At 61.9% G+C, this 22,268-nt stretch overlaps 9 protein-coding genes across 9 annotated transcripts; 4 read left to right on the forward strand and 5 right to left on the reverse strand.

The window, feature by feature from the left end:
* Positions 1-763: 763 nt before the first annotated feature.
* On the forward strand, positions 764-2,371 carry BXZ73DRAFT_95437 (uncharacterized protein; the record flags this gene model as incomplete). The annotated part of the gene is made up of 3 exons (XM_048026785.1): positions 764-850; positions 1,491-1,594; positions 1,645-2,371. The coding sequence occupies 3 exons, from the start codon at positions 764-766 to the stop codon at positions 2,369-2,371; spliced, it is 918 nt and encodes a 305-aa protein (XP_047883639.1).
* Positions 2,372-2,707: 336 nt separating this feature from the next.
* Positions 2,708-3,941, reverse strand: BXZ73DRAFT_95438 (uncharacterized protein; the record flags this gene model as incomplete). Its single annotated transcript, XM_048026786.1, has 3 exons — positions 2,708-3,106; positions 3,166-3,600; positions 3,684-3,941. The coding sequence occupies 3 exons, from the start codon at positions 3,939-3,941 to the stop codon at positions 2,708-2,710; spliced, it is 1,092 nt and encodes a 363-aa protein (XP_047883640.1).
* A 487-nt stretch (positions 3,942-4,428) lies between these two features.
* BXZ73DRAFT_95439 (uncharacterized protein) lies at positions 4,429-5,964 on the reverse strand (the record flags this gene model as incomplete). Its single annotated transcript, XM_048026787.1, has 3 exons — positions 4,429-4,749; positions 5,172-5,280; positions 5,339-5,964. The coding sequence occupies 3 exons, from the start codon at positions 5,962-5,964 to the stop codon at positions 4,429-4,431; spliced, it is 1,056 nt and encodes a 351-aa protein (XP_047883641.1).
* Positions 5,965-6,567: 603 nt separating this feature from the next.
* BXZ73DRAFT_72812 (uncharacterized protein) lies at positions 6,568-8,206 on the forward strand (the record flags this gene model as incomplete). The annotated part of the gene is made up of 5 exons (XM_048021795.1): positions 6,568-6,896; positions 7,135-7,351; positions 7,420-7,902; positions 7,979-8,065; positions 8,126-8,206. 5 exons carry the CDS (start codon positions 6,568-6,570, stop codon positions 8,204-8,206), a joined length of 1,197 nt encoding a protein of 398 aa, XP_047883642.1.
* Positions 8,207-8,553: 347 nt separating this feature from the next.
* On the reverse strand, positions 8,554-10,137 carry BXZ73DRAFT_72813 (fructose-1,6-bisphosphatase; the record flags this gene model as incomplete). The annotated part of the gene is made up of 6 exons (XM_048021796.1): positions 8,554-8,973; positions 9,033-9,132; positions 9,194-9,267; positions 9,436-9,691; positions 9,894-10,022; positions 10,094-10,137. 6 exons carry the CDS (start codon positions 10,135-10,137, stop codon positions 8,554-8,556), a joined length of 1,023 nt encoding a protein of 340 aa, XP_047883643.1.
* Positions 10,138-10,940: 803 nt separating this feature from the next.
* Positions 10,941-13,230, reverse strand: BXZ73DRAFT_37027 (uncharacterized protein; the record flags this gene model as incomplete). The annotated part of the gene is made up of 5 exons (XM_048017929.1): positions 10,941-11,139; positions 11,215-11,315; positions 11,357-11,600; positions 11,674-11,915; positions 11,983-13,230. 5 exons carry the CDS (start codon positions 13,228-13,230, stop codon positions 10,941-10,943), a joined length of 2,034 nt encoding a protein of 677 aa, XP_047883644.1.
* Positions 13,231-14,412: 1,182 nt separating this feature from the next.
* On the forward strand, positions 14,413-15,487 carry BXZ73DRAFT_95443 (uncharacterized protein; the record flags this gene model as incomplete). The annotated part of the gene is made up of 4 exons (XM_048026788.1): positions 14,413-14,515; positions 14,570-14,644; positions 14,699-14,724; positions 14,807-15,487. The coding sequence occupies 4 exons, from the start codon at positions 14,413-14,415 to the stop codon at positions 15,485-15,487; spliced, it is 885 nt and encodes a 294-aa protein (XP_047883645.1).
* Positions 15,488-15,965: 478 nt separating this feature from the next.
* On the forward strand, positions 15,966-18,294 carry BXZ73DRAFT_95444 (peptide N-acetyl-beta-D-glucosaminyl asparaginase amidase A-domain-containing protein; the record flags this gene model as incomplete). The annotated part of the gene is made up of 11 exons (XM_048026789.1): positions 15,966-16,108; positions 16,167-16,193; positions 16,253-16,273; positions 16,333-16,424; positions 16,475-16,501; positions 16,555-16,713; positions 16,766-16,896; positions 16,960-17,040; positions 17,112-17,820; positions 17,890-17,979; positions 18,032-18,294. The coding sequence occupies 11 exons, from the start codon at positions 15,966-15,968 to the stop codon at positions 18,292-18,294; spliced, it is 1,743 nt and encodes a 580-aa protein (XP_047883646.1).
* A 369-nt stretch (positions 18,295-18,663) lies between these two features.
* Positions 18,664-22,016, reverse strand: BXZ73DRAFT_86159 (C-1-tetrahydrofolate synthase; the record flags this gene model as incomplete). Its single annotated transcript, XM_048024098.1, has 10 exons — positions 18,664-18,887; positions 18,943-19,247; positions 19,302-20,293; positions 20,346-20,392; positions 20,419-20,528; positions 20,579-20,972; positions 21,018-21,129; positions 21,186-21,423; positions 21,575-21,913; positions 21,973-22,016. The coding sequence occupies 10 exons, from the start codon at positions 22,014-22,016 to the stop codon at positions 18,664-18,666; spliced, it is 2,805 nt and encodes a 934-aa protein (XP_047883647.1).
* Positions 22,017-22,268: the final 252 nt, after the last annotated feature.

Below are 22,268 nucleotides of genomic sequence, written 5' to 3' on the forward strand. Positions count from 1 at the left end.
CTTGAAAAGTGCCTCAACCATCTCCTCAGAAAGCGGGATATTGGCCTTCGCGGTCCGAACGAAATCCAGAACGCCTCGTTCGTCTAAAGGGAACTGATGACCAGAGGGGAATAGGCTCGGAGTCTCATCGACAACCTTTCTCACTCGACCACGATGCCGATCCACACCTTCCCCATCCTCCCGCGAACGCCCCACACCCAGCATCCACCCGGCCATCCGGACAGCGCTTTCTCTCGGACTGCCACAACGCTCGAAGCCTCCAAAGGCTATATCACTCCTGATCACCCCCACCGCGACCGCCGCGACCCTCTCTTCCCTCCTTCTCCAGCCCGACCAATGTCGACGCCCCTGGGGGTACCGTACCTCGCGGGCACGCGCCCGGGCGATACCCTCCGTGTCGATGTCCTCGCGGCTTCCCGGCCTTCGCACTCGGGGTGCAGTGGACGCTCCACAGTGGCACAGCGTGGTACGGGTTCGCGCGGTTCGACGAGGAGAAGGGGAACAGGATGCTGTTGCGTTGTTCGCAGACGAGACGATGGGCGGCACAGGGTCTTCGTTTGGGTGGGTCCCAACTGTTCTTGCGTTCCTCCCACGTCTCACAAGTACTACAACGACCGATGGGAGGAGTGCGGCCCTCTGCGACGGTGGTGGGCTTTATTATGCGCCTTGTACACCACCATGTGGCGCGTACTCTCTGTTCGTCTGGGAGAGACGCTCCACTTTGTGCAGCTACGACCTTGGAGAATGAAAAGTCGCCTTCCCCATGACCGTGATCGTCGAGAGGAAGCGGTCAAGACCCCCCACTCAGGTTCTTCGTCTGGAGGAGTTGTATGTAGACATCGAGGATCCGGTCCGGTGCTTTGCTCCCAGTGTCAGACACGCCCGGTCTGCCGCGCGCCGCATGATCAAGCACGGTCTCGCTCGTGCTTGAGAGCATTGCAAAGGCCTGTACGAAACGGTGTTCTGCGTAAAATCAATGTCGATGGTGCCCACAGGTGATATGCCAAGTAAACGCAGTCCAGGAAGCTCATAGCGAGATTTACATACAAGGCGCATGTACAGATCGGATGCGGAGCCAGTGGCCTTTGTTGGCTCGGTTATTGCTTGGGTTCGTTCGCTGCACCGAACAATCTCTTCGTCGTACAGGTACTCCGACTGCCGTAGAAACCGGCGCGAGTCGATGCACGACCCCGTGGGGACCGCATTTAGAGTTGGTGGAGCATAGGGAGTGGTGCTGCGGTAGCCTTCGCCCCGTCCGCCCTCTTCTATGACCTCAAGGCATCTCGTGCGTGCCGTCATCCTAATTCCCGCACTACTCTGATCCGTACACAGGCAAGAGTAGTTTCTCATCGGGGTCGACGGCATGCTCCTCCTCCCCTGAACCCCACCGGGGTGTGGTTCGAAGACGGCAAGTGGTAGTGTTTGCCGAGGGAGAACTATTCCGCGTCAACGAGGGTGTGCTCGCCCGTCGCTCTCATGTCTTCCGTCAGATGATGAAGGATGCGAGGAGGGATGAGAATGGCCTCGAGCTGCACGTCACGGACTCAGCTCATGACTTTAAGCATCTCTTGCACATCCTTTACGATGGTTTTGAGTGAGTTTCTTATCTGTCCTCCTTCCACAGCACCGCCTGAACTCAGGCAGGTATATGAAGAGCGTCAAACCAATGGAATTCTGCGACCTTGCATCAGCCGCCCGTCTCGCACATAAGTACTCCATCTTCTCGATACTCAACCAGTGCCTCGAGCACCTCGAAGCCTTCTTCCCCTCCACGATCGACGACTGGGACAAGCACGAGTCTCTCCGTGCGCCTTCTTCCCGCTCTTTCTCTCCTCAGAACGCCATCGAGGCGGTCATCCTCCTCCGCTCCCTCCCACCAACTGGTCCCGCGGGCGCGATGCTCCCTGCCGCCTACTACCTCGCTGCGCAGCTGCCCTCAATCGTGATCTCCACTGGCGCTCGGCGCGTAGACGGGACGCTCGAGACACTAGCACAGCCCGACCTCGATCACGTCTACGCGCTACAGAAGGAGCTCGTCGTCGATGCCGTCGACGCCCATTCCGCGGTGTACAAAGGTGTCCCTGAAGGGTGCAAGGCCGGCCTGTTCCGCTCGTGCCGCGCCGGGCTGGAGCGCGCGGAGAAGGACTTCCGGCGGGCTGCGGTGCACGGAGACCCGCTGGGCGACGCTTTGCGCCTTGAGATCGTGGGGCTGGCGGGTGACAAGTACAGGGTATGCGGGCCTTGCATAGCCGCGCTGTGGAAACGGGAGGGGGAGTCTAGGAAGAAGATTTGGGACAAGCTGCATGAAGGTCCCAGGAGGGGAGAACAGCCGGCGGACTCAGGGAAGGCCGCAGGAGGGAAGGCAAAGTAGCCATGGTATGCGCGATATTCTTTTACCTGGTCCTTGTTTCTCTGCCATGTATTTCACGTCGCAGTACTCCGACCCGCCTGAGCTGTCCAATCTTGTCATCGACGCTGTCCAATCTCGTTTCTCCCTCACATCCCCAACTGTACTCTAGCCGAACGGTGGATAAGAATGTTGGCTGGCAGAGCTTGGAAGAAGCCGCGAGGTAGGAGCTTCAAGAATGCAGGCCCGGGATCCTGACAGGCAAACATGCCATGACCCATTTCTCTCGCTCATGGTAGCACTGTAGAACTCAAGTTGTATTTGCTGCGTCTCGTTTCAGCATCTCCGCTACATCGTTTGTCACTTTGTGTATCTGCGCCAAACAAGCCTGAACCATTTTCTTGGATCTTTCGTCTTCTTTACCGACGTTGCGCAACTCGAAGCCCCGTCAACACTGAGCTGGCCCATAGCTTGCGTCAGGTCGGGAGGCGGAGTGAGAGTATCTGTGGCCACAACTTCGTGCACGGCATTGATCGCGGACGCCATAGACCCAACGGCATCTGCTAGAGCTTCCAACTTCTGGGGGGCATAAAGCGCAGCGACGACCTCCTCCAAAGACCGGACCGTTGCGTCGCTTAGCGAAGGCAGCGCATCTAGCTGCGCGTTGAACGCCTCTGCTGGCGATTCCGCGAGCGCATTGAGCACGTCTGGAAAGACTCGTTTGTGGTAGAGCGTCACGAAGCGCACCAAAGGCTGGATCTACAGCCATCGCACGACGCTGAGCGAACAAATGCGAGCAAGCACGACGCGCGACGTACCTTCTTGGTGCGCTCCAGCTCCGCCGCCGACATCCGCTTGCTCGTCCCGAGCCCAAGTTCGTCCCACTCATCCCCGGCGTCCAGGTCGTCGTCCCCGAACCCGTCCTCCTCCTCCTCGCCGCCCCCTCCTCCTCCTCGCCGCCCCCTCCGCCCCTCGTCGACCATCGCGTCGACCTCCTCCGCCGAGTCCCGCATCATCGTCCGGTCCGCCCGCCACCTCTCCTTCACCGCCGCCAAGTTCCCCTCGGGGGCCTCCCGCGCCCGCTCCACCAGCTCGTGCACCGCGCCCGCGTGCACCAGGTGGTCGTCCGTCGCGGCGCCCACGAGCCCCGCGGCGAACACCCGCACGCCCGCGCACACGTCGCCCGCGCGCCGGCGGACGTCCGCGGCGAGCGTGCGCCCGTGCGGGTCGAAGAGCGTCGCGCAGCGGCGAGGCTCGCGACCGCGGCGCCCAGGTCCGCGATCGGGGGCAGCGCGGCGGCGTGCGCGGGCGACGCGGGGCGGAGGACGAGCGCGACCTTGGTGGTGGAGGTGTAGACGAGCGTGAGCAGCGCCTGGAAGTCTTTATGGAGGACCGCGAGCGCGGGGCGGTGGGTGGACGGAACGGTCGACGCTTGGGGTATAGAGATGGGCTGGCGGAGGCAGTCGATCGCACCGGCGCAAGCTTGTTCGAGCAGCTTGAGAGCAGTGTGGGCTACAAGCGCGTCATTGTGAACGGCTGCGATGGGAACACAGACAGGCAACTTGCCTTTGTCTTCCGCCGACTGGCTGTCCATGGCGAGAGTGGAGGGAAAGAAATTTAGGCGCCAAGGACACTGGCAGAGTCATTCGCAGGTAGATCATCTATTCAAGTCGGAGAGTAAGATTGGGCATGACTATGACGACAACTATCCTAGTGTTCTACAAGTTTCCCATCGTTCGTCACCATCATCGGCATTTACAGGGCTGGGGGAAACCGTAAAACAAGCGTGCTATTTGGATCTACATCCAAGCAGTAGTCGTAAGTGGTGAGTACCAGTATCAGCTAAGCACTAGCTAGGGGATGGCGCAGCACGCGGCCGTACAGAGGATTTATGAGTATAGGTGTCGCAGCGGGGAGATGAGACGGGAGGAGCGGGGGAATTCGATGAGCAGAAATACAGCAGGGGAAAAGGTGCCAGCCATCAAGGAAGGGGGTCGAAAGAGAAAGCAATAAAAGAGAGAAGACATCGTACAGTCACGTAAATGTTCGTAACACAATCGTCAAGATATACTGCGGGGACTTCACCAGCCACCGAACCACCGCTTGCCGGTGGGGTGCCGCTTCCTGCCAGGGCCGCGCATCATGGTGACGGTTGTCTCGACCTCTTCTGGCTCGAGGATCTCCTCTTCCACAACGACCTCCACAGACGTTGTCCGCGGGATGTACGAGGTGGACGAGGAACTCATGATGTTGGGAGTGGGCGACGCAACACGACGGGTGTTCGAGGGCGCATTGGTGGCGGCAGTTTTGATGGTCTCGTGGAGAGTGTGGGTGACTGTACGGGTCTCGGTCGCCATTTCAATGGCGGTTTCGGTTATGACAAAAGGCGGGGGAGGAATGGCCTGGAGGACGAAAAGGGTCAGCATACCGCTCAACGAGGGAGGGGAGCATGCTGGTAGCCCTTCTGTACCCAGGCGCGCGTCACCGTCGATGGCGTCGATCGTCACGTCGGTGACGAGCTCAGTGACGGGACGTGTCGAGCCATCACGTGGGCGCGAGGCCAACACGCGCGACGCGCGCCGATCGATCCAAATGACGCGCTCAAGGCACAGAAGGGCTATCAGCATACAGTAGGACGGCGGGGGAGCAAGACGAAAAAACACCGTGGTCCCCCGAGCCCGGGACGAAGGAGGGGAGGGATGCGTCAAAGGATACGAACTGTACATCAATGAAGCAAAGATAATGGAAATATTGGCAAGGAATTCCCCCCTTCGTCTCAGAGCTCGGACCGTCGCTGCGTGCCAGTGGGGGGAGTCGGGGGTACCTTGGGCTTCCTCCAACCGCCACCCATGGGCGGAACAATGGGGGGAGGGGGAGGTTCGTTGTAGATGTAATCTTCCTCGACGACTTCAGGTTGAGCCTCGTTCAGCATCCTGCAAAGCCAACATGAGCGTGTGTTCCACGTGTTCGGCAAGATTACTTGACACGTACACAAGCTGTTCCATAATCCAGCCCTCGCGTCTTGAAGCATCGTGCTCGCGACGGTTGACGGCCTCTTCGCGGCGACTGATCTCGCGCTCGCGCTCAGCGATTTTCAACTCGCGGTCAAGGATGTCTTCAGCGCGCACGCGAGCTTGGTCCCACCATCCAGGAGGAGTGAGGTCTGCCTCCTTGACAACTTCCTTGATGACGGTGTGTGCAGGGAGGGGAGCCTCGGTGATCTTCTCCACAATGGTCGCGCAGGGAGGGCAAACTGGGGCCTGAGCGACAACACCGCCCGGAGCGCCGGCAAGAATCTCGGCCTCGCGGCGAGCAACTTCGGCCTCACGGACAGCGATGTTGCTTTCACGAGCGAGCAGAGCTTGGGTGCGCTTCGGGGTGATGATGCCCCAGAAGCCCTCGTTCTTGGCGTTTTCGCCGCTTGCTGCTGCGGCGGCGGCGGTGCTGGCGGCTTGATTGGAGGGGAGGGAGAGCATGACGGCCAGAACGGCGAGGACGAGAGAGAGGACGAGGAGGAGAGTGGTGGAGGAGATGGTGCGGTGGTGGTGATGACGGGAGGAGGAGCGCTCGCTGCGCTCCCGCTCTCGTTCACGATGAGAGGACGAGGGCTGGGCCATCCTGACGCTAACGGAGTGCGAGGGCGACAAGGATGTGGAGGTGCGGGTCCTGTATGTGGACGTTATGGTGAAATCGTGAGAGGGGGAAAGGGTAGCGCGGTATTCGGGTTTGTGAAGAGGAGGGGAGGGGAGAGGAGGGAGGCGGGTTGATGTACGGGAGGAACAAAGGCGGAGGAGAAAAGGGCGGGGAGTGAGGAGGGTCACCCCAGCAGAGTCGACTTTTCAACCTTGGTTCGTTTTCCGAATCAGGCAGCCGGTCTGCAAACAAGTCACAACACACGTGTCCAAAACTTCCCACACGCTGATAAATTGTCACACCACATGCTATTCTTCCCCAATGGAATTTTCGTTTCACGAGGCGACCGCGTGGGGATTCAGGCGAGCCAATAGAATGACCTCCGCCCATCACTCCGAAGCGGAGCTGGCACCATAGTGGCTGATGTGGCGTGGGAGGAAGCCACGTCACGTCACAGCCCTCGTCCCAGGTCATGGAGCCATCACGCACGCGTTGTGCGTGCCCTCGGCGCGCTCCGCTCCGTGACTCCCTCCGAGCAGCCACCGCGCCGTACCCAGACGCAGGCTCCTCCTCCCTTGCCTCTCCCGATGTCGTCCCTCCGCCGCCTTGCACAAACGAATGCCGCCGTCTCCGCATCCCCGAGAGCGGGCGGCAAGTCCAGCGTGTCCGCGGTCCCCTCTCCATCCACCCCCACGCGTACTTCCACTTCCCGGACGCGTCTCGTATATCCAGTATCTCCTGCCACCTCTCCCTCTCTGTCCGCTTCGACTCCATTCGACTGGGAAGCTGCGCGGTCACGACGGCCAGCTCCATATGCCACCCCCAATGCCAAGAAGAACAGCCGACCGAGCGACTTTGGCACTCCAGGGAAAACTCCAAGCAAGCGTGTAGTACGCAAAAAGTCCTTTATCGAGCGGTGAGCACTTATCCCTGTCATTGTGCGGTAGTCCGGGGGCAAGAGTGCATTAGACATGACGCGTAGAACTGTCGTTTCGCTTGTTGTTCGTACTCCTAGTGAATCGACGTCGGTTCGCCACGCCTAAATGCCTAGAAATGTCCTCGGCAAAAATCCCAGCGCGAACTTGTAGCTTTGTCTCCTGGACCACTCAAAATTTGTTAGGTGTTCCTATGCCGAGACTAACGGTTCTTCACAGGGTTTCCGAAATTCCCTCCCGAGTGTCTTTCGAGATCTCTCAGTTTCCCAGCAATGTTCCACTGCCGTCTCCACATAATTCCGCACGAATCCTTGGTGGCGCCCTGCACTTCCTGCACCTTTGCGTGCGTGTGTCGCAGATTCGAAAAGTGCCCGATTCCGACCTCGGCTGGGAGGACATGTACCGCGAGGGCGAGGGCGAGCCGTGGTTCGACTGGGTGAGTCTTCCTAGCCACCCCAACCATCGCACGCCTCGCATGCCCTAGCTAATGCACGCTTCGTCCAGACAACACCAGTCACCTTCCTAGTGATCAGCGCTTCTGTTGTGAATGTGCTCTACCTGTTTACCCGCACCAAGATCTACTACCTCACCCTCGCCCCCGACCCTGTCTCCTCTCCACACGCCTCCTTCATCAAACGCCCTCGCACCTCGCATCGCAACTCCTCGTCCTCATCCATGTCCGACGACCTCCCGCGCCGCTCCACGCTCTCCTCCCTCTACAGCCTACTTGCCACCATCCTGTCCGCGCTTTGGCGCGGGCTCGTGGTCAGCGTCCGCTTCCTGCTCAACCTGAGCCCGCCAAAGGCGCGCCCGCCGCAGCCGTGGGAGGAAGACGAGCGGGTGCAGCAGCTCGAGGTGTGGACCCCGGGCGAGCTCGAGATGGCGCTCCTCGGGATCTACTCGCCCGTGCACGCGCTGCTGTGGATGGCGACGACGAGCGCGAACTGGATGATGATGCTCTTCATCATGTTCCTCGTCGGGATCCAGGTGCGTACGCCCTCCGCTCGGACTCGTTCCGTTCATTTTGCTCGGGGGTGCGCGGCTCGTGCTGACGTTGCTGCAGGTGCGCGCGATGGCGCACTCGTACGAGGCCCTGATGAAGGACCGCGCGATCATCGCCGCGGAGGTGCTGCACGAGTACGACGAGAAGGTGCGCAGACCACTGCTTCGCGCACGCGGCGCAGGCCACTGACGCGCTCCGATCTCGCAGTTCGTGAACCCGCGTGTCAACCCCGTGCGCAAGGACGCGGCGGTCATGACGCACGAATCGGAGATAGTCAACGTATGGTAGTGAGGTTCCGGGGCCTGGGGTCCGCTCGGTCCCGCCTCTCTCGTTCTGCTGTCGTTGTCACGCCTCGGTTTCCCAAGCTGCAAACTCGCTTACTTTCCTGGTCTGGATTTTGGTCTCCTCTCGCATCTTTGTGCTCCTGCACTCTTCTCTACGCACGACCCGCATCAGCCCTTGGACTCACACGCATACGTACTTTCTGCATTGATCCCCCTAGACTCAAGACGCATTCGAGCACGAGCAATGAAACAGAGCTTCCGTAAGAGAGCTTACATACGTAAGGATACACAGGATTATAACAGACGTTCGTCCGGCCCGTCGAGATTAATGCTACAGTCCGCTCGCACGCCCTACGCAGCACCGTTGGCCGCGCTGTAAAACTTCATCAGGTCCTGCACGTCGTCCTTGCTCCCGAGGAAGACGGGGCAGCGCTCGTGGATGTTCGTCGGGACGATGTCGAGGATGCGCTCCGTGCCGGTCGTCGCGAGACCCCCGGCTTGCTCGGTGAGGAAGGCCATCGGGAAGGCCTCGTAGAGCGTGCGGAGCTTGCCGCGCTTGCTCTTCTTGTCCGCTGGGTAGCCGAAGATGCCGCCGTAGAGGAGGGTGCGGTGGACGTCGGCGACCATGGAGCCGATGTAGCGCGCCGAGTACGGCGCCTTGCCGTTCGCGGGGTACTTGATGCTCTCGAGGTACTTGACCACCGGCTCGTGGAAGTACATCGAGTTGCCCTCGTTGAAGGAGTAGATCTTGCCTCGTGCCGGGATTTTGATCTGCGCGGGGGTGACTTAGTACGCGTGCGCGCCAGGGCAGACAGGGAGGGGGCTCTCACGTCAGGATGGGTGAGGATGAACTCGCCGAGGGCAGCGTCGAGCGTGTAGCCGTTGACGCCGTGGCCGGTGGTAAGCACCAGGTTCGCGGACGAGCCGTACCTGGATGCGAGACCGTGCAGTGAGAAACCAGGGGTGTACGCCGGGCACTCGGAGCACTCACATCGTGTACCCGGCCGCGACCATAGCGCTTCCCGGTCTCAGCACGTCCGCAATCGTTCCCTTGGAGTCTGGCGCCTTTCTCACACACAAGTCAGCGCGTGCCCTTTCAGAGCATATCCAACCCTGACGACGTCCCGCGCGGGAAGCTCCGTCTCATGCGCGCGCACGACTCGGAGAGGGGCGGCAGCCCGCACGCCCGCACGCACCGGCAGAGCAGGGACAGGAGCGGGCGAGAGCACTCACGATCTGGTAGATGCCGAAGATGGTGCCGATGTTCACGCCGGCGTCGATGTTGCTCGAGCCGTCGAGGGGGTCGAAGACGACGCAGTACTTGCCCTTGTACTTGCCCTCGATGATGATCGCCTCCTCGAGCTCCTCCGAGACGAGCACGGCGCACTTGCCGGACGCGCGGAGCGAGTTCACCATGATGTCGTTCGAGAGCACGTCCAGCTTCTTCTGCTCCTCGCCCTGCACGTTCGTCTCGCCCGCGAGCCCGACGCTGTGGAGCGCGTGCGGGGGTGTGCGAACGATGGACGGTGTCGCATGCGCGGAAGGATCGAGCGGTGCGCGATGGTGGCGGGATCGAGTGCGCGCAGGGCAGGGGCGGAATTGGATGGAATGGGTGGGACGGACGGAGGGTCAGTACCAGTGTCGGGTGCGCACAGGGAATCACGTGGGACGGAAGGAGGGGGAGGACTAACAGGTTGATGAGGCGTGCTTTCCGGACGTTGGTCGCGATGAACTTGGACGTCGTCTGGATCGCGGTGAGGAGGAGGGTGAGGTCGCCGGTGGCCTGCGCGCCGAGGCTGAACTGGTCCGCGAGGACGTGGCTGGGGGCGCGCGATGGATGCGATGGTCAGCGCTACGGTACGGGAGAGTACGGCAGATGTGGATTGCACACCGGGTGAGGGTGATGATGTCGGTGCTGGGGAGTTCTTCGGCCATCGCGGGAGAGAGAGAGAGAGTAGAGTAGTGGACTGTGGCAGACGAGCAGGGGCAGGAGCGGGTCGGTGAGTGGGAGATGCGCGCGAGCCTTGCGCGGGTTTATAGCCAGGCCGGAGAGGGACGGGAGGGCTGGAATCGGTGGCTTGTCCGGAGAGGCGGGGCCCCTCTCTCCCTACAGCCTCCACTTCACATGTTCCCCCCCCGGTCCGCCCGCCCGGTCTCCTCTTCCTGCCCACGCCGGCCCACGCCGGCCCAACCGCCCCCGTCCATCCTCCAAGGCTGTTAGTCAGTTTGGCAAGCTCCCGGCGTCCGGAAACCTTACTGCGAGAACTAGACGCTGGCGCTCGGTCTCACCAACTCGAATCGTTATTCTCACAACATCACCTTAGAGCGATGCGTAAAGTATTCTGCGCCTGCAGCTTGCGAACGCTGTGCACCCACGCTTCGTCTCGGCAACGCGACGATGATAGAGCATACTCCTCGCTCACGTGCGGACGCCTGCGGGGGCTGCTCACTACAGCCGGGTAATCGTGTTCTCAGTACTTATCTTAGGAGTGAGTCCTTGCCATTGTACTGACCATTTCCCGAGTTGTATCGCCTTCTCAAGGACAGTTTTGTGATTGCCATGTGGTATCTTGTCGTGTAAGGTGCAAGACCCAAGCCAGGGTCCCTTTGTAATGTTACATCCATCGCCGTTGGCGGGCGGCGTATTACGCACTAGATATGTTACTGACGGACTGTACAATAAACATCACATACCGCAACTGAATCTCGCCCCCTCAAAGCCACACCCAGAAATCCGGTCACCGCTTCCGCTTCACCCCCACCCCGCTCACCTCCTTCCCCTTCCGCGCACGCAGCGGGACGGAGAACGCCTCCCCATCCGGCCCCGCGACGATCATCACCTGCACCTCCCCGCCCCCGCCCCCGCCCTTCTCGCTCGGGCCGCCCGGGACGACCCCGAGCGCGCCCACCCCGAGCGACGGCGGGTACGTGTTCGTCCTCGCCCGCGGCCCGCGGCCCTGGCTCTGGCCTCGGGGCGCATGAGCCTGGGCGTGTCTCCGTGGGGACGACGACGCGCGGCGGCGGCGCGAGTCGTCCGCGTCCGGCCCGGACTCGTACTGGTCGTCGTCGAGCTCGTCCTCCTCCTCGCCGTCCTCGTCTGGGTCCGGGTCGAGCTCGAACTCCACCCCGCGCTCCGCCGCGCCGCCGTGTACACGCGCCGGGGCGCGCCCGGGGGGTGCTGCTGGGCGGCGAGGGCGGCGGCGAGCTCTGCGCTGAGCGTCGCCGCGACGCGCTCCTCGAGAGTGGGGGAAGGCTCGCCGGGGAGGGCGTGCGCGGCGATGATGTTCGGGTCGCCCTGGCTGAGGAGCGCGGAGAGCGTGCGGACGGACGCCTCGAGCTCCTCCTCCTCCTTGTCCGGGTCCGTCAGCTTCGGGCGTTTCGCTTTGAAGCTGTATTTGCTGTGGAGGGGAAGGGAAATTGAGACCGGCGTTAGTACCACGTCAGTCGGCCTAACCGAACGGGGGCACGCACATGTTGGGGTCGGGCTCCCAGGTTGGGTCGTGTGTCTTCATGTGTGCGGTGAGCGTCGTCCGCCGAGTGAATGTCTTGTCGCAGGCTGGATCCTCGCACTGATATGGCCGCTTGCCGGTATGGGTTCGCCGGTGGCGTGCGAGAGAGCTCGAGTCCCCGAACGTCTTACCGCAGTCTGGATACTCGCAGAAGTGCGGCTTCTCGCCCGTGTGGACGCGAAGGTGCACATGGAGGGCGGAACGCTACAAGAGGAAGGTCATAGGTGGTTAGCCGGTGTCCAGGAGTGTTGGTCGGAAAGGGGGGGCGAACCTGGATGAACGTCTTACCGCAGGTCGTTTCGGGGCAGACAAATGGCCGCTCGCCGGTGTGTATGCGCATGTGCCGGCAAAGGTCGCTCCTGCGGCTGAACGACTTGGAGCACTGGTCGCAGACGTGTGCCTGCTGCAGCTTGTTGTTCTTATCCTTGAACGAGTCTGCGATCTTCGTCGCGGCCGTGGACAACGCTGCTGATGGATGGAGCGTGGATGTTGAAGCCACCGGCTGGTCAAAGCCGCCGTCATACGACGATGACATCGGAGGCGAGAGGCCAATAGGCGGATCGGGCGGAGATTGGTGCTCGCTCTGGGTCGAAGGCAATGGAGGAACACTCGAAGGGGGGTCCAGAGGCGGCGGAGATGGGTGTCTGAGGGATGGTGGATTTGGAGGATCTTGGTCGAACTGCGTGAAGTGGTTGAGGATGTCGTTGATTTCCGTATCCGTGAACTCGGGGGGTTGGGAGTGCCGGTCGCTTCCGTCAATGGGGGACGACGAACCGTGGTGAAGGCTACTACCCCGCATGCCACCGAACCCGTCTTCGTGTTCACTGTCCCCTTCATCGTCGTAGAGATATTCCGAGCCGTCTGTAGGACTGCCCGAGTGTGTGAGCTGGGGCACAGGCTCAGTCGTTGCGTAGGAGTGATATAGAGAGTCCCCGTGTTGTCCATCCTCTCTGGATGCTCGTTCGTTCTCGGACTGAGCTTGGGCCGCCTGGAGCACAGCAGCAAGGCTGTTGAGGTTCATGCCGAGCACGCCTGCCAGAGCCTCGCCAAGATGCATGTTCGAAGCGTCCGGCTGCTCGTGGGGTTCGTGTTGGGGAACGTCCGAGAGGTCGATGGGATGGGAGGCAGAATGGCCTTCGCCGGGATGGGAGGAGTGTAGAGAGTCATTGAGGGCGGCTGCGGCAGAGTTCTGGTGGAGGAGGGACGAGATCTCACGTTCGAGTTGCTCGATGTGAAGGTGGCATGACGGGTCCGGCGAGAGCGCAGCATCGAAGTCGCTCTCGTGCTCGTGGGCCGGCTCGAGGTCAAGGGACGCGGGGACGTCGCGCGACGCGTGCACCGACGGCTGATGCTGGAATGGGGAGGGCGCGGCGGGGGTGTGGTGGTGATGCTGCGAGACGGGCGGGAGAGCGAGGGAGTGCATGTGGTGCATGTGGTGGTTGGGGGGGTTGTCAGGCAGCGGTTCGTCGTGCACGACGTCCGACAGCGCGAGAGCGACCTCAGAGTCGTCTTGGTCCATGGCGGGCAGATCGCGTCGGGTTCGCGATGAAAGCCTCGTGCGGGCGCGTGGGGGATGGGGAGAGCCTGTAGGACGCGGTCGGCAACGTCAGTCGCCGCGCGTCGTGACGGGAACTGGCGGACTTACTGGAGGGTGTATGCGGTGTTCGCGCGCGTAGGTCGCGAAAGCGAGCGCGGGCGAAGGGGGCTCTGTGGTGGTTGGGCTGTAGGCGGTGGGGAGGGGCAGCGGTGCGGGGACAGAGCAGCGGATCGCCCTTGGAGGCGAGGGCTGCCACACCGGCGTGGTTCATCAGCGAGTTCGAACTCCGCCCACGGGAAGCCTGCCCTTGGCGCCTGCTGCCTGCCTCTGCCCACGAGCAAGCCACGAGTTCTTGCTCCGCGATTCATCTCCTTCTGACGTCTTCCTGTGACCTGCTCGCCGTCTTGCCGTTGGGTAGAACGTGATCTTGGCCACGGAACACTCCATCCCCTCTCCCACGATCGTCTCCGTCTGCGTGTTTGGGCGATGTCTTGGGGTTCACTCAACGCTTGCCAGACTCTCGTGTCAATTAATTGGTGACAATGCTATCGGCCTGTGCCGCGTGTAGGCAACGGTACCACTCTGGCTTGGCAAGGCCTGGATGCAGGATTTGTCTCAAAGAATGCTCGATACATGGTGCGAGTTCGTGAGGACCCAGGTTGGTGCTGTATCCGCCATTGTGGGGCGTACGTACATAGTGGCGACCCTGAGAATAGCATAGCTAGGGGGCCACTCATACAAGTTGGGTGGCTGCGGCTATGTACCCGAGAGTCTCGTCTGGCTATGCATTCGCGGAGCGCCGCATGTCATGCCACTGACCAATGGAACCGGGACGTGGCCAGTATGCTGTCCAAGAGCGACAGCGTTGAGAGAAAACACGACGCCTGTGGACGTGTGCGGAGCTGCGCGGACTGCTCGCTGGGTGGTGGCCAATTGCACACCGGGGACAGGACGGGATCGTACGCGCGGCGCGCCGGGCCGCTCGCTGCGTCAAGCACAGGCGCCGATATGAGACATTAGCCGTGTCCCGGCTGCCGGCGTTCCACCGCTTCCCCCATCCGTTAGGCCCACCCGCTCTCTCGACTCCTTCGCGGACCCTGCTTACATCCGTACACAACACCGCGCCCGGCCCCGTCGTTCCCTTCGCTCGACGCCCGTCCCACAATGGTCGACCGCGTGCGCTCCTTCAACGTCGACCTCACCCCGAGGAGGCACCATGGATATTCAGTCTTGCTTTTCATCTTCGGCACGCTCTTCCCCCCGCTCGGTACGTCTCTGTCTCGCCAGCTCACCCTTTCCTATATCCTGAATGCACTCCCAGCCGTCGCCGCACGCTTTGGCATCGGTGGCGACTTCTGGCTGAACGTCGTACTCACCATCGCCGGATACATTCCCGGTACGTTCCACCCCCACCTCCCTCGACCCGCACACCGATCTTGAGATCCCACAGGCCATGTACACAATTTCTACATCCAGGTATGTCCCTCTCTCTTCGCACTCCAGCGCTCCCCGATCCCCGCCACTGCGCATCGCATGCTCAACCGTGCCCTTCGCCCAGAACATCCGCAACAACAAGACGCACCGGCGGACGCCCAAGTGGGTGCAGCGCTACGGGCTCGTCGACACCTCGGAGATCAAGCGCAAGGAGCGCCGCTCGCAGTGGGCGAACCGGTACAACGACCGCCTCCCGCGCTCGACGCTCGACGGCCAGCCGTACGCCGAGGGCGAGGTCGGGGGCTCGTCGATCGACCTCTCGGACGAGTCGGCGCCGAACCGCGGGGGCGCGCGCACGAACGCGAACGGCGGGCTCTGGGACCCGTCCGAGGAGCGCTACTACGGCGAGGGCCAGCACGGGCAGAGCTCGGCGAGCGTGAACACGGCCGGCTCGGGCGGGCGCTGGCGGTACCCGGCCAATTTTGAGGACGCGGAGATGACGGCGGGGAAGAAGGGCGCGAAGCGGGGGAAGAAGGAGAAGAAGGACCGGTGGGCGCGGACGGAGGACGCGTACGCGGCGCACGACGAGACCTCGAGCAAGCGGAAGAAGAGCAAGCGGAGCAGCAAGAAGAAGAGCGCGGGGCTCGACGTCGATGCGGCCTCGCAACGGAGCGGGTCGACGACGGAGTTCCCAGAGGACGCCGAGGGCGGGCTGTACGGCGACAGGCAGCCCACGGCGGGCGGTGGAGAGAGCGAGGCGGCGCGGCGGACGAACGCTGACGACATCTTTAATCACGAACTCTGAGCGGACGGTGGAGAGGAGAGGTTGGACGAGGTAATCCTGGTGGACGGACGCCGTGCGTTTTCGGTCGTTCTTGTACATGTGCTGCTGCTTTCTCGCCCTCCGTGCCCTATGCATTCGACGCTTATCGACGTCGGTCCAACAGCGCGCGAGTCCGGAGATCTCCCGCCTCCCGCCCCTCCTGTCGGCTGATGCGCAATGCACGCACACCAACCGCCGACCGACGACCAGTGCAGCGAGCAGCTGCTCCGACACAGCGACGCCGCCCCGCGCGTTATCGTGGTCTGCGTCGGTAATACTAACAGTAATAGTGGCAACCGTCCCTCGCCACCACATGGCTGCTCCCTCCCGGCCTGCTTCCATATTCCCATCAGCACCTTGCTCGCATATAAGCACGGCCGCCCCCATGATGCCCGCCAGCCGCTGCCAGCCGCTCGACCTCTGCCCTCCCTCCCATCCGTGAGTGTTCGGAGCGCACAACATGCTTCCGTGGTCCTCCAGGATCGCCGCTGCTCTCGCGCTCGGCGCCACCATCGCGCGCGCCACGGTGCTCGTTGACTTCCAGGTCGCACAACCTCCACCGCTCCCCAAGGGCGCAAAACAGTGCACAGTCCAAATCCTCAAGTGCGTTGCTCTCCTCTTGCAATCTTCGCCCCAGGTTGGGCTCACTTGATTCGCCCAGGCACACGTTTGGAAACTCGTTCGGCGCGTATGTGCCCCTGTGTAAGCAATTGCGTGGAACGCGCTGAGAGAATCTTGCTTTCTTAGGGCCGAAGTCGTGCAATTCGAGTGCGTAGGCGACAAAAGAGCCGTCGAACGGAACTCATAACCGGAATATCGCTTTACAGGCCTCCGACCGACTGCGGTCCCGTCGGCTCTTGGGCTGGCATCAGTCTCAACTTTACCGTCACCTCCAACGGCACCCAGTTTGACCGCCTAGGTACGTCATGCACCATGTCGCACGCCCACGTCACCTGACTGCACCTGCAGGAATCTTCACCTTCCAGAACGTCGAAAGTAGGCAGCCCCGCCAACTTTCCCAGAGCCGCGCACTCACCACCTCTTTGCAGTTTGGCGCACGTCCACGCCCGAGCCTACCCGTGGCGACGGCATCATCTGGACGTACCTCAAGGATGTTACGCGCTATACCCCTCTGTTCGCGAAGAACGGCACCTTCATCCTCCAGCTCGACAACCTGCTCGAGACTGGGCTTGACGGCCAGTACGCCAGTACGTATTTTCGTACCCTCGAGCGCAGGACCTCTAACCCCGTTCTCGATAGCCACCCTGGATGCGACCTTCTTTGCCTCTGACGCCGCGCACCCGCCCGCGCCCAAAGCCGACTTGATCATCCCCGTGTCAACCTTGGCAAACAACACCGGAAACGACGCCTCTGTGCCCCCGCAGTTCTCCGTCCGTGTTTCGCTCTCTCTCCTCACAGCGGCGGGCGTCGGCTGACCCACGTTCCGCCTCCAGCTCAACGTCACCGTGCCGCGCAACGCCGTCCAGATCTTCGCAGAGCTGTACGCGTCCGGAAACGGCAACGAAGAGTTCTGGGTACGTCCTCCCACCCCGCCGCGCTGACCCGACCGACCGACCCGACCGCACGTTCACGGACCCCCTCCCAGTACTTCAACACCGCGAACGAGTTCCTCGACGACCTTCCCTCCGGCACCACCTTCGGCCAGGGCCCCTTCCGCGAGGTCCGCATGCTCGTCGACGGCCAGCTCGCCGGCGTCGCCTTCCCCTACGCCGTCATCTTCACCGGCGGGATCGTGCCGACCGCGTGGCGGCCGATCACGTCCTACGGCGCGCTCGACCTGCCCACCTACTTCCTCGACCTCACCCCGTTCGTGCCCGTGCTCACCGACGGCGCGCCGCACGAGATCGCGCTCGACGTCGTCTCCGCCGAGGCCGACCACGGCGTGAACCAGAACTGGTTCGTCTCCGGGCTGCTCCAGGTCGTCCTCGACCCGTCCGGGCTGCCGACGACGGGGCGGATCACGAGGGTGGACGCGCCCGCGTTCGCGGCGACGACGACGACGGGGCGCGTCGGCGCGAACGGGGACGTGAACGTCACCGTCGGCGCGAGCCGCACGCTCGAGATCGCGGCGGAGATCACGGGCGGGAGCGGCGCGACGACCGCGGTGGTGTGGCGGCAGACGCTCGCGTACGCGAACACGCAGCGCTACCTGGAGAACACGACGGTGCAGGTCGTCGACCAGAGCGCGACGGGGAGCTCCGTGTCGACGCACAACGGCGTCCCGGTCCTCGTCGACGAGTTCTCGTACCCGCTCCTCATCAACTTCACCCTCCTCTCCCCCGACGGGAGCCAGTGTGCGTGTCGCTCGCCGCGCTAACCGCTCGCCTCGCTTGGGATGCGCTGACGCTGGCCGGATCTGACAGTCGAGTGCACGTTCGACCACTCGTACGACCGCAAGTCCGACCCTGCGCCCTTCATCCTAGGCTCGACGATCCAGGAGCGTCAGCTCGCGAGTGAGTCGCCGTGTCTCTTCCTCCGCAGCGACCGTCCCTCACAGCCCCGCAGGCGGCTTCTTCAAGGTTGCGTCGACCGGGAACACCGGGAACGGCACCAACTCGAACACGTTCTCCTACGCCGACGACGACGGCAACACCTTCAGCCGCAAGGTCTCTGCCGTGAACAACAACATCACCTCCGACGTCCAGAGCGGCTCGCTCGCGCCCGCGCCCGCGCCCGCCAGCGCGGTGCAAGACAAGCACGCCGGGATGCAGGCGCCGCTCGCGATCACCAAGCTCAGGCTCCCGGGCGGACGGACCATCGGAAACTGAAGACCGTTGTGGAAACACACGGCGGTCAGGGTCGCTGATGTACACCTGTCATTAATGCTACTTCTACTGCTCGATCGGGCCTTGGGGAATCTACGGAAAATCCACAAGGGTATCTACAAACCTGCTCGCGGGACCACCGCCCGCGCATCCGGACGTGACCTGGAGACGAACCCGAGTCTCTACCGCTTGTATGCAACACTGAACCGACCGCGGCGTGCCCGGGGCGTTGAGCCCCGGTGAACGGGCCTAGCCGTGTTGAACGGTTTCTGGGCGTCTATAGTCTCTCCTCTGTCCTGATATATCTGGTGAAGATAGCGAAGCGTCTGGGGAACCTCTAGGTTGAACTTGCACTGGGGGACGAGGGGGCGCTTAGAACAGGCCGACGACACGACCGGTCTCGGTCTCAAGGCCGACCTCCCAGAAGCCGGGGCGCGTGCCGAGTCCGGGCATGGTCTGCATGTCGCCGAGGATGGGGTAGAGGAAGCCAGCGCCGGCGGACAGGCGGACGGAGCGGATGGGGATGGTGAAGCCCGTGGGGACGCCCTTCAGCTTGGGATCGTGCGAGAACGAGTACTGGGTTTTCGCCATGCAGACTGGATAAGAATGAGTGAACAGGCCTTCAGGTATCAGAAAGCGCAGAAAACGTACTAGGGAGGTTGCTGTAGCCCTGACGGGTGTAGGTGTCGACCTGCTTCTGGGCTTCCTCGCTGAGCTCGATACCGTCCGCGCCATAGATCTCCTTCGAGATGATCTCAATCTTCTTATCGATCGGGAGCTCGAGGTCGTAGAGGAACTTGAAGTTCGACTCCCCCTCGCAGATCGCGATGACGGCCTCGGCGAGCGCACGAGCACCCTCGCCACCCTGAGCCCAGTGGTTGCTGACGACAGCACCGTCCGCACCGGCGGCAAGGGCCTGCTCTCTGACGAGCTCAAGTTCCGCGGGGGTATCAGAGCTACGGATCATCTTGATTAGTCTAATCTCCATATCTGTAACGCGTGGTACTTACGAGAATTGATTGATTGCTACGATGACCTTCACACCAAACTTGCGTGAGTTCTCGATGTGCTTCGTCAGGTTCTTGCAACCCTCCTTGAGCGTGACAAGGTCCTCCTTCGTGTACGTCTCGTGGAGAGGCTTGCCAGGGGCGACGTCCGGTCCGCCTCCGTGCATCTTCAGGGCACGCGTGGTCGCAACGATGACGGTCGCATCCGGCTTCAGCCCGCTCATGCGGCACTTGATGTTGCAGAACTTCTCCATGCCCATGTCCGCGCCGAAGCCGCCTTCGGTGAGGACGTAACCGATGCGGTCCGGGGAGTCGCCCTCCTCGATACCCGCCAGCTTGAGCGCGACACGGTCGGCGAGGATAGACGAGTTTCCGTGGGCGATGTTGGCGAAAGGACCAGCGTGGACAAACACGGGCGTACCCTCGAGGGTTTGCATCAGGTTAGGCTTGATGGCGTCCTTCATGAGAACGGCGAGAGCACCTCCGACACCAAGGTCGTCCGCGGTCACGGGCTCGCCGCGCTTGCTGGTGGCAACCACCATGTTGCCGAGGCGTTCCCGCATGTCCGCAAGGCTCGTCGTGAGCGCAAGAACAGCCATACACTCGCTAGCAACCGAAATATCGAAGCCAGTCTCGCGGGAGTGGCCTTGCTCTGTCGGCGCCTGACCAACAGTGATCTTCCGAAGATGACGGTCGTTAACGTCGATGACGCGGTTCCAGGTGATGGTCTCGGGGTCGACGTCGAGGCGAGCAAAGCGGTTGATCTCGTCAGGAGTAAGGTCGTTGGGATTCGTCTTGTCGATGCCGAGCTTGTTGAGACGCTTGAACATCAAAGGCGCGAACTCGCGCTTGCCCTTCTTCGTGGGCACAAGCCGGCTGTACAACGCCTTATCGGACTGAGTGGCTTCGTGGAACATTCGCGCGTCAAGCGCAGCGGCAAGAAGGTTGTTCGCTGCTGTCACTGCGTGGATATCTCCAGTCAAGTGCAGGTTGAACTAAGCGCGAGGTTGGTCAGCTCATTCCAATCGCTTCGCGGAGACTTCGTACCTCATCCATCGGGATGACTTGAGAATATCCGCCGCCGGCAGCACCACCTTGATACCGAACGTAGGTCCTTGACTGGGCTGACGCACACAGGCAAAGGAAGGACGACCCATGTGTGCACCGAGAGCTTGCGCCAACCCGATAGTGGTAGTAGACTTGCCCTCGCCGAGTGGTGTAGGTGTGATACTGCAGAGCCACTAAGATCACCGAAGACCGCATCCTGAAGAAGTGCTCACCCCGAGATGACAATGTACTTGCCGTCCTTGCGGTGAGCAAGACGGTCGAGAACGCTGAGCTCAACCTTAGCCTTGTACTTGCCGTAATTCTCAAGCTCATCGGGGTAAATGCCAATTTCATGTGCCAGCTGAGACACGGGTTTGGGGGTTTGCGCCAACGAGATTTCGATGTCACTAGGGACCTTCTCGAGGATTTTCAACTTGAGCGGTTTGATACGAAGCGAGCGCGCTTGCTCCCAGATGCGCTCCGCAGCCGTGAGCGTGTTCACCATGAGCAAGGCGACTGTCATCGGACCGACACCTCCAGGCACCGGAGTGATGTGCGAGGCTACTTCGGCGGCAGAGTCGAAAGTAACATCTCCTACAAGACGTTGGCCAGACTTCTTGGTCGAGTCTACAGGATATTAGCCGTGTGTTGATAGAGCAAAACATTACTCACCGGGGATATAGTTCGTGCCAACGTCAATCACCACGGCGCCTGGCTTGAGCCACGAGCCTTCGACGAATTGTGGCTTTCCAATGGCGGAAACAACTATGTCGGCATCCTTGACCTGGAGGGACGGCGTCAACTTTGTTCTGCCAAGAATCCACGGTTTGAAAAACGTACGATTTCCGGCACGTTTTTGGTCCGACTATGGCACTGAGTGACTGTAGCGTCAAGGTGACGGAGCATGGCGGCGACAGGGCTGCCGACAATGTCACTGCGGCCAAGGACAACTGCGCGGGAGCCCGAGATAGTCACGCCGGTGGACTCTAGAAGACGAATAATTCCTGTGGAGGTGCATGGGGCGAAGAGTGGGTCGGAAGCGCGGGACGAAAGGTGGCCGATGTTGTACGCATGGAAGCTGCAATGCACCAGCGTGTCAGTCAACAGCTCGCGCCCGCGCACGTTGAAGAAATATTCGTCCAAGAGAAGGAAAGACGTGTCGATTCCGAGCCGACACGTGTAAATAATGCCTCGTGCATGATAGGTAGCGTCACGCGAATAGGACATACCCGTCGACATCCTTCTCGGGGCTCACAGCTTCGGTGACAGTGCGCTCGCCGTCCGCGCCGACATTGGGGCCGAGAGGAAGCTGGACAAGAATGCCGCTAACAGAGTCGTCCTCGTTGAGCTTTTTGACGACATCGACGACTTCGGCGACCTCGACGGACTCGGCGAGGTGGATGTGCTTGAACTGGATGCCGACCTCTTCTGCCGCCTTCAATTTCATGCGCACATAGACGGACGAGTCGGGGCGTTCGCCCACCTGGATAACGGCGAGGGTGGGCTTGAAGCGGGGGAACTGGGCTTGTGTTGCCTTAATCCTAGAGGCGACATCGTCGCGGATAGATCTAGAGGGATCGAGCGAGTGAGCTAGGGTACAAGCGCGAGGGGGCGGGAGCGAGCGCACTTGGCGATGGCGGTGCCATCGATGAGCTGGGCGCGAGACGCCATGGAGCGGAGGTAGAGGCGGGGGAGAGGATGGTGGCGGAGGGAGAGGAAGGGGCGGAGGCCCGCTGTGTGCAGGGATCGCCACATCTCGAATTCCCTTTAGAGGCAGGCAGGGGCGCGCGCGCGGACTCCTCGCGGTGGCTCGCGTGTCCGTGCTGTTGCTCGCGTCTGCCCACGGCGCGAGTCCTGTCCCTCTGCGTTCCCGAGCTAAGCGTACGCGGCGTGGAGCGAGGCAAGAAGCGTGTGCTGGTGGTC

This window comes from Epithele typhae (assembly GCF_022376455.1).
Source record: "Epithele typhae strain CBS 203.58 chromosome Unknown BXZ73scaffold_1, whole genome shotgun sequence".
Taxonomy (NCBI): Eukaryota; Fungi; Basidiomycota; class Agaricomycetes; order Polyporales; family Epitheliaceae; genus Epithele; species Epithele typhae.